Source organism: Apaloderma vittatum, unplaced genomic scaffold (assembly GCF_000703405.1).
Source record: "Apaloderma vittatum isolate BGI_N311 unplaced genomic scaffold, ASM70340v1 scaffold13735, whole genome shotgun sequence".
NCBI classification, from domain to species: domain Eukaryota; kingdom Metazoa; phylum Chordata; class Aves; order Trogoniformes; family Trogonidae; genus Apaloderma; species Apaloderma vittatum.
The window spans coordinates 32,216-41,816 of record NW_009717744.1 but is presented as its reverse complement, the minus strand read 5'-3'; the positions used below and the strand labels follow the sequence as shown (position 1 = coordinate 41,816).

The 9,601-nt window shown below is 51.2% G+C and overlaps 1 protein-coding gene across 1 annotated transcript in view; it reads right to left on the bottom strand.

The window, feature by feature from the left end:
• Positions 1 to 9,601, bottom strand: part of LOC104274404 (plexin-A2-like) — a gene marked incomplete at its 5' end in the record, with an annotated part of 56,120 nt that overhangs the window by 15,187 nt on the left and 31,332 nt on the right. The window contains 3 exons of the mRNA XM_009870020.1: positions 5,712 to 5,826; positions 8,360 to 8,456; positions 9,569 to 9,595. Coding sequence (XP_009868322.1) covers positions 5,712 to 5,826; positions 8,360 to 8,456; positions 9,569 to 9,595 — 239 coding nt within the window. The remainder of the gene's footprint in view (positions 1 to 5,711; positions 5,827 to 8,359; positions 8,457 to 9,568; positions 9,596 to 9,601) is intronic.

Below are 9,601 nucleotides of genomic sequence, written 5' to 3'. Positions count from 1 at the left end.
GGAATCTGGAGGAGGAGGAGGAGGGAGGGCTGACACAAAACAGCACAAAGACATTTCTCTTCAGGCCTTTCCTGAGTAAGACCTGAAGCCTCTTGCATGAAAGAGGAGATTGAACAGGTCCTGCTCCCACAGACCTGCTGGCATCCACCCGCCCGGCTGCAAACCAGCCCTCCCGCCAGCACGGTGGGAGCTTCACCATTCCCTGAGGGAATGACATCGACTCCTTCCTGAACCCTAAAGGCTTCCAAAACTGGCCTAAGGGCATTCAATAAAGAATGGTACCTCATCCTTGGTGGTCATTTCACAAACAAGTTAAGGCTCAGGAGTTCTCAGCTCGAAGTAGTGAAAAAAAATGTGTAAGGATAGCTCCTCAGTCTCTGAAAGCTGATTTCTGAGTGTACAAAATACCATGAAAATGGAAGCAGTCTATTAAATTTACCATTGAAAACCATGCAAAAACATTTCAAACATCTGCGTGATTGCAATAAAGGAGCAAAGAAAAGAGCCAAACACTGCTGCCTCCAAAACTGTATACTCTGAAAACTAAGCATGGCAAATAAAACATTAAGAAGAAAAAAGCGTGATTTGTTTCCGCTTCTCCCACTATCTGTCCAAAATAATGAAATTGTAAATTAGTAGCAAGTTTTACTACGGTAGTAGCTCAAGACTTTGCTATGGAAGATGCTAGATGCAAAATAAAAGGAATCTCTCCCTGCCAACATCACTCTACACGTGAGCAGGTCTCCAGTTCCCCACAAGCACAACCTGGATGTCTAAATGGCCCTGTGAGAAATAACGCAAAAAAAAAGACTGTCAATTGTATGACATTCCTCCCGTAAGATCTCAACGTCCAAAACATTATCTCTTCATAACACACTGGGAGATACAGTTTTTCCTCAATTTATACACCAGGAACAGCGACATAGAGAGACAAAGGCTCTGACCGTCAGAAGTATTTACATTCTCTTTAGCTCTAATTTGCTTTGATCTAATGGAACCAGGTACCTAAGTACCTGTAAGTATCTGACACTAAATCATTAATCCTAAGCCAAAGTAGAAGTTTTAGTCAAAAACGGACTGACGTCTCCCTTCCCTCTGCCAAATCCCAGACTGGCATCCCAAGCCCTTTGCCACCCTGCCTAGCAATTAAGTAAAATCATCCGGATGGCAACGTAATGAGGGCCACCCTCACCAGGACTGGAGCCATGCTCCCGCTCCACCTCGCTGCCGGACCGATGGGATGTCGTTTTGCTACCGGCTCAGGCAAGTTGTAAATGAGAAACAGATGCTCCCCCCAGTTTGGAGAAGCCAGTAGCTTAAACTGCGGCCTCATAAACCTTTTCAGTGGCACTTTTCCTTATATATATATTTTTATTTTATTTCTAATGAGGACTTTCACGGATTAACAGCCAAGAGTGATTTTAAACGCCAGCAGCGAGAAAGCAGGCTGTGCTGGGAAAGGAAAGAAAAGACCTTTTCTGCAGCTGAGCAGGTTTACAGGCTGGAAGGGAAATGGAGCTCAGCTCTGAGGGTCCCTCAGACCCTGGTATCACAGATCCAACCCCAGCCCAGCCTTTATGCTACCACCGACACGATTCGTGACATTTCCCACCCAGCTGCCAGCTCTTCGGAGCTGACTTTGCACCCACGTTCCTTTGTCCTTGTTACACAACCTGTACCAGCTTCTAGTCGAGATCTGGCTGCATTTAAGGTTTTGCATTTAACATCAAAGTCCTACCGAGGACCAACAGGAGCCAAACGGCTCCGCTCCAGAGAGGTCCCCAGCTCTGTGGAAACTCCGTGTTTGAGAGGGAAGGCATCCTGGAGCCACAGAGTATTTTATCACATCATGATTGAAAACAAAAAATCTTCAGTCACATCACCAGTGGGAGAACCTCAGCGCACAGCCCTGAAAATAATGAATATGTTATGGACCATTATCCTTCCTGGCCACCACGATTCGTGAGACGACTGTTAAAGAAATGCTGCTTCTTTCAGAGACATGGGAGAGGACTTACATTTTCAAATCTGCTCTCTGGCGCTGAAAACGCTGGTAGCAAAAATTGTTCTGCCATCATTAGAGAAGGATAGGCTGTAATAGATTTTTTTTCTCCTTTGGTTTCAGTAGAACTAAAAATGTCACGCTGGGGTTCCGGTGAAAAAAGAGGATGCAGCCTGGGAGTGCATGCGCTGGGGGAAACAGGGAGAAAGGCAGCCCCTCTGCGCTGGCTGACAGCTGCAGTGATCACACTAATAAGCAGATATACATTTTGGGATGGAGTGCTACGTAGGCAGATGCCACGCTACTGAAAGCCCAAGGCACTCGTGGGGAGCCGCATCGCTGCTGGCAGTTGCTGCTGAATTTCTCAGATGAGCAAGCGAAGGCACAAGAGCTGCGGGGGCTCGGCGAGGGGCCGGCTCGGAGTGGTGCTCGAGCGATGCTGGAGACCCTCTCCCTCCATCCAGGACCGTTTCGGCTTTCAGGTCTTTCTCGCCTGGCAGGTTGGTTTGTCCATTCATCGCCCCTTCTACCTGCTACCTGACCTAAAAGCCAGTGCTGACATCAATTATGTTATCAGGGGTGTATCGGCAGCTTTGGCAACGCCTCTCCACGTGCTCATTCACCCCACAGGGATTCCGTGATGAACTGGGAAGCGGTTGGCAGCACCAGTCCTGCTGCTGGGAGGTGGGTGGCTGGGGTAAATAAATAACTACACCATCCCTGGTTTGCAGAGCTCAGGTCTGGGTGCTCAACGCCGCACTTCCTAGTACCAGGAAGAGCTGAGCATCCAGAAAACACGGAATAAAAGGGAGACTGCAGCCAGTGGTACATACCATTTCTTCCATAATCAGTTTACTTTGTTTTTTAATTCATGAGAAGTAAATCCTGCAGTGAGTTAGAAAGGCCATTATTGCCTCCTCTCGCTAAACAAACACATGCTGAATCCTCTCATTATCCTTCTTGACTTCCGTACGCCAGAATAAACACAAATCAGAAGATCTGCTGGAGGAAGATGAGACTACGACGCATGAGTGGCACAGACTCTCGGGGAATATTCTGCGTATGAAGTATCATCACACACAATTTACAAAGACATTTTATGCTTCTCCAACCCTTTTCAGCCTCAGAGATTCCCAGGTCTATAAATACCTTAAAGACCTGCAACACACATCTGTCTCTGGAGTAGAACAGAGCACCCATGGTTATTATTTGTGTTTAACAGAGCAGTTTTAGTAGGTCAAACCTTCTTGCTCTTATTTGGAAAAAAACTGCACAGAAACAGCAGGCATTTCTGTTGACTATGGGATTTAGCCCAAATGAAAGAAAACACAACAGTTTGTAGTTTTCCTCTTAAAAAAACCCACATCCCTCCATAAATGTTAACTTGCTACACATATTTTAAAGTTATAAACATAAACGAATCTGGCAGATGAATGTAAACCCCTGGCTCACAGCTGTATTCCCAATGATATAAATTACAGCTGCCGTCACTCATGGAAACACATTATTCTTCATTTATGCTACTGGAAAGGGGAGCAGACCTTGCTCCTTAGAAACCAAACATGAGAAGAAAGGCAACCGAAGCGAGACGTTTCGCAGCGGTAAATTCCTGCCCGCTGCCCTTTCGTCCCGAGCTCTGGATGAGGCTGCTGTAACCCGGGTCTCCGCCGTTAATTTAAGAAGGATCGTGGTATTTACAGGCACGCAAAGCACGGCGGGCTGGAGAGCCTATTTCTCACTCGTAACCAACTCGTTGTGCACCAGAGGCGAGGACGGCAGCGATTCCTCTGAGCACAGCCAGGTTACAGGTGGGAACGTCCTCTCGCTTGTATTTTCATGGAAAGCAGAGCAAAAAGCCAGCGTTTAGCTCGGTCAGTACAGCCAGAACACTGCAAGGGGTGAGTGCACCATTCACGAGGGCTTTCCTTTTCACCTTGGAAAGTCGCTGAGGCTTTGAGCTCTTCTCCCTTCTCAAGACAGACTCCTACGAGCATCAAAAGGAGTTCGCTACACACCGAATCCCGCTGGGACGTGAATTCTGACGGGCCAGGAGTAAAAGGGAATATTCAAGATATTTTTCTCTTTAAATATAACGGCATGAGAAAACTTCCAGCGTCGTGCAAGCAGGCGTGCAAACCTCACACGAGAAGAGGCAGGTGGGACTGGAAGTAGGGCAGCGGGCGCTGGCGCCGCTCCCTCCGCAGCGGACGTGGTCACCAGCAGCTCTCAGCGAGGAAGGGAGCGATGCTGGTAAGCACAAGCATTTTGCTAATACATCAGGCCGTGACACAATGGGAACACCGTGATCTCGATTGTTTTGGGAGAGGAAACTCTTTACGACGCCTTTATTTCATGTCTTGCGTTAGCCCGTGTGAAATGCCCATAATAAGGGTATTATGCAAGCGGCAACTCATTTGCCTTAAATAAACCAAAAAACTGGGGTTTGGTGGTTTTGCCTGGGTGTTCAGAGGTCTGGAGAAGCCGTGAGGAACACTGGAGCATCTGTATCGTTATCATCAGCCCTTATCAAAAGGAATCACCAGGGAGGTGTTAGATATCCCGTAACGTCCCCTGGTAAGGGACAACATCTACACGATGAAGATGAGAGAGGAAGCTCTTTGGAGACGTGACAGTCCTGTGATCCCAGCAGGAACCGGCGGAGAGACCAACTCCTCCACTCGCTGCCTCTGTGTGAACTCGGGCAAGTCCTGTGCGTTCCCAGGAGAAAAACGGAGATAATGGGATTGTCCTACTTTACCAGAGACTTGTCAAACACTTCTGAGATCGTGGGGTTGGAGTCCTATAAAACTGAGAACTACAACTGTAAAGCCTGGGAAGGCAGACATGCTTTGAGCACGAAGGAGAAAAAAAATCCGCTTGAGAGAAGGAAAAGCAAAGGGTTTTGCTTTCTCTTGTTACGTTGAAAGGAAGCTTCTTGACTTTGAACTGGATCGAGAAAGCTTTTGGTTTGTCCCCAGGGTGGACACTTCTCCTCCTTCGCCGCACGGGGCAGCTCTCCGCGGCTGCAGAAGACGGCGCTGGCTCCCAGTTGCGCTGCCCAGCCCGTGGCTCTCACCGATTCCCACTGAAGTACGTACACACGAGTTCATTAACATTTCTTGCCTCCTATCTACGTGTCTCCGGGCAGCATTTTAACCAGAAAAACCCACGAGCTACATTTCAGGTTTGCTATCGGTTTAGCAGCAGCCTGGCAGCTTCATCTGACCATGAGGCTTTTCCAGTGTCTGGGGTTTTTCACATCTGTAATTCCCTTTAATTCACCCTACAGGCAGGCTCCTGCCACAAATTTCAGCCCCGCCAACACAACCCACTGAACGAGTCCCACCAAGACCTTGCACGTGGCTCGCTGCTTGCGTCACGCAAATCCCTGCAGGGCCTGTGCGTAAAGCAGAGTTGCTGAAATGCGCTGGTCTTTGGGGAGAAAGCACTAGAGCAAGCAGAGCTGTTACTGAACCTGAGCACACCCACACACCAGAGGTGAGACTGCCTTGGGTGTCCAGGTCAAGGAACACCGCGCTTTAGCTCAACTGACACCTTCCAGCTCCTTTAAAGCTGCATCTGCGCTTTCTGATGCCAGCCAAGAGAGGAGCCCCGACCCTCGGAAAGTCAGAACTCCACAGAAGCATTGGTTGTGCTGACTGTGGCATGGAAAAGCAAAGAAGAAAGAGCTGTAAGGCCAGCTCAGTACCTCAGAGACGTTGATCCGTCCCTCCTGAAAGGAGCACGTGGTGGGGTCGTGGGTGCAGAGGTTCCGGTACTTGCACCAGTGGCAGCGGAACGCGCTGTTCACACAGGACAGGCACCTGCGGGGAGAAAGGAGGAGTCAGGAGAGGTTATCACCTGGGGAGTGCTACAGGGGAACAGGCAGGCCCAGCCAGAGGTTCTTGGTGGGAAAATAATTTCTAACAAACGGGCTTGGGAAAACACGCACTCAAAAGACAGTCTTTAAGGAACCTCACAATCCATTGTGTAATAAAATACAGGCTAGGATTTAATGCACATCATTGTGCTGGCATAAAAGCACAGCGTTGCACAGACCCCAGGCTTGGCTTTTAGTTTCTAGAAAGTGGAAAACAAGGCAAGCCTGGCAAACGTTAGATCAGTTCTTTTACAAGTCCAAAATGTTTCAAGACAACAGTAACACTTCTGCTTGGCCTTGGAGCGCAGAGTCCAGCAAGCGCTTTTGATCCACGCTGGAGGAAATAAACTGTTTATGAAAGGTTTTTGAAAGAACACAGACCCTTCTCAGACACGGGGTGGCCCAGCCGCCAGTGGGTGGTTTGAATCCACACAGACTGGCTGTCAGTTAGACGCACGCTCCGTGACAGCTGCTAATACTTGCAGAAACCACCTCCCTCCATCCCCGAGGCCAACCCTCCGAGCACGTGGCGGCGTTTTGGTGACCGTCCGCTGGCAGAAGTATAAGCTGTGCCCACAGGATTCCTCTGCTGGGATGTGATGGAGCGGGCCCGGGGTCACCCGAGCATTGCCAGAGAAGTGGGAGTGTGGCCATAGGCAAGAAACTCTGGAGAAAGAGGAAAGTGGGTCCCTGGGCAGAGCCGGCTGAGTGGACGTGCCCGGGCAGTGCCTCTCGTGGGCTGCTGCCACAGGAACACACATTTTAATAACTCAGTTGTTTTCCTTCTGATGCATTCGTAGTGACCTTAATAGCAAAGGAGGCTTATTCCAATCATGCACATGCGAATCCGGGGAAGAATAAGAAGTGCTGCAAGCTTATTTAATTACTCATTTGTTTGACCCATTTCTGTCTCCATTCCAGCCTGCAGCACTTCTCCCACCTGCTCTCACCTGGCCTGGCCCTGGCCTCTGGCTTTCCCATCTGGTGCAGGTGGAGCTCTCTGCTTCCCCCACCTGGGTTCGAGGGAGGAGAACCTCTCTGGCCACCCAGGCCAATGGCTTGGTGCAGCACCTCTCACTGCACCGTGGTTTTTTGGCTGCTGCTTTCAGCTCTGCTCAGCCCTGGCTGAGGTCTCATTCCAATCCAGCTTTCTTGAGGACCGCTGTCTCTCTTTTGCCTCAGAAAGTGCATGTCTCTACATCATATGTTCACTTAACACAAGCCACATTCCCTGACCCACCTGCAGCTCCCTGGGAACACGAGAATCTACGTACCTGAGTGCGGAACCATCTCAGCCCCTGGGTTCACAACAGCTGGAACCAGCACAGGAGCTTTCACAGAACCAGTCTGCAAAAGCAGTATGTTCCTGTCCAGCCCCAAACCCTTCCTGCCCCTCTCAGCCTAATGCCACCTCCCAGGGCGTACGCATTTCATACACCACAACCACTCCTCCCCTCCTGCCCAGCCACAAAGGGCATGGCTGCCCCCCTGCTTTCTCTAGAGACCCTCGTGGTTACAATGAAGAGTCTCAGGATTAATAGGTCTCTCTTCTCCATCGCCTGAGGCTCCTATTCCCTCCTCCTTTTTGCATGCTGTGATTCACTCCTGCCAGGCTGGCGTGTGCCCTTGTTGAACTCACTGATAACGACTCCGGTGTGATGTAAGTGCTGCAGAATTTACCACAGCGTTAGCGCTTTATCTCCAAACACAAGCTGGTAGAAAGGCATGGTCAGATGAAGGCGAATGACAGGCCAGAAAAGATGCACTGCCTCTCCTGATTCAAACCTCAGCTCCTGGCAGCAGATATGCCCACAGGGGACACATTTCCACGAGGCTCAGTGGCACGGAGACCCCCAGCCCTTCCATGGAGCAGCCCCCTGTGCCTGCCCCACATGCCTCTCGGGGATGGGCAGGCTGCAAGGAGCTCCTGCTGCCAGGTCACTCCATCTAAAACACAACCCTGGGGCTGGAGACATCCAGGTCAGTCCCTGCTGCTGCCTTCTCCAGCATCCATGCTCTCCTCCATCACCCCGTGGAGCATCCTCGCAGCAGCCAGCACCCTGCAGCAGCCAGCACCCTGCTCTCCTGGCTGGCGCAGCGTGAAGGGCTCTGCCTCCTCCAGTTCCTTGCAGCCCACCTCCCCGCTGCCTGCTGCCCACCTCCCCGGCCCCTCTGCTCGGCCTTCACCAGCTGCCTGTGAAGATGCATCTGAGTTCACAGTTGCGGGATCGCGCAGCTTGGGGGCACCAGCAGGTTAAGGTTTTTTCAAGCTCGCTCGCCGGCGTCTCACAAGGCAGAGAAAGCTCCACATGCACCCAGAGAAGTTGAGAGAAGACGGGGACCGGGGGGCTCCCCTTCTACCGCAGGTGTCTGCTGGCTGAGCCAAGCAGAGGGATAACCGCCCACCCTGCTGGTCCCAGAGCCCAGCACCCATTTCCCAGCCCTTTTTCCTCTTGGCTCAGGGAGGGAGCACTCACAGTTGGTGGGCACTGCAGTTGTAGAACTTGAACTCCGTGCTGACAAAGGTCCTCCCCGTCTCCCGCGACTTGAGCTGCAGCACCACACCGAACCAGTCTGGGGATGCAAACCAGAGCCCGTCAGTTCTGCCAGCGGGAACGTGGGAAAAACCCGCAGACCTGGGGGGCACCCACTGCCCGCCTGCCAGCGCAGAGGGTAGAGGGTGGAAGTCGGGATGCTTTCATCTCCCTGCTCTCCCAGCCATCAGCATCCCCACCAGCAGTTCCCCAAGCTGGGGGCTGAGCACAGCCCCCCCTCCACCAGACCCTGCCCTCGAGCACCCCGGGGTGCCGGGCTGGCTCTGTCCAGCAGTGCCTCCAAACTAGGCTTGATAGCAAAGGAGACATGGGGTCTAAAAGTCCCCTTGAGTCACAGTTGAAATGATTTTGGAATCCTATCCTGTTCCCTAAAGGATTCTGTCTCCAGCATAAAAATACTCATTCGGTCTAGTCTGAGAAGCAGCTCAAGACTAGAATAGGAGACAATGCTGGAAATGAGGGCATCATCTTTAGGAGCCTCAGCACCGGGTTAATTAAAAGCAGATTGCTCTTCCCAAGCTGCTGGGGGTAAGTCTAGGCTAGTCCTAACACCAGTGTTCACCAACTCTCAGGCTTCATATAATGCCTTAGAAATACAAAGATATCAGCAGGGAAGTACAGTTGACACCTGGAAGGACGCCAAGGAGAAAATCAGTTTGAAGCAAGTAGCATTTTGGTTATGGGAGAAGAAAATATGACAGCAGCGACATTAATGAAGAAACAACCCAAAGATCAGGACTGAAAAATAGAAACTGCATCCACCTACTCGTGGGTGCTGAGCCAGGCTGAGGAGGGGAAGGCTCCTGCTTTGCAGACCCACCTGGCGTGGCAAAGCTGTGAGCCCCTGACCCACCCATGAGCCACCCCGGGGGGGACAAACTGTTCCCGTCCCATCTTGGGGAGCTGTTGGGCAGTGCAGGGAGGGTGTAAGGACAGGGCAAGCTGGTGGTGCTGCCTGCTCCCAGCCTAGCTTTCCCTGTGCAGGATGCATTTCTTAAGGATGAAGCACATTTAGCTCCCTGGGTTCAACAGTCTTAGACAGCAGCACCAGCCAGCAGATACTTCCAAACCTACGCCGCACTTTCTGTTGGCACAGATGTCGTATCGCTGCCCAGAAGCCAAGTTACTTACCCTGATCCACGGGTATGGCAGGAACATCTTTCG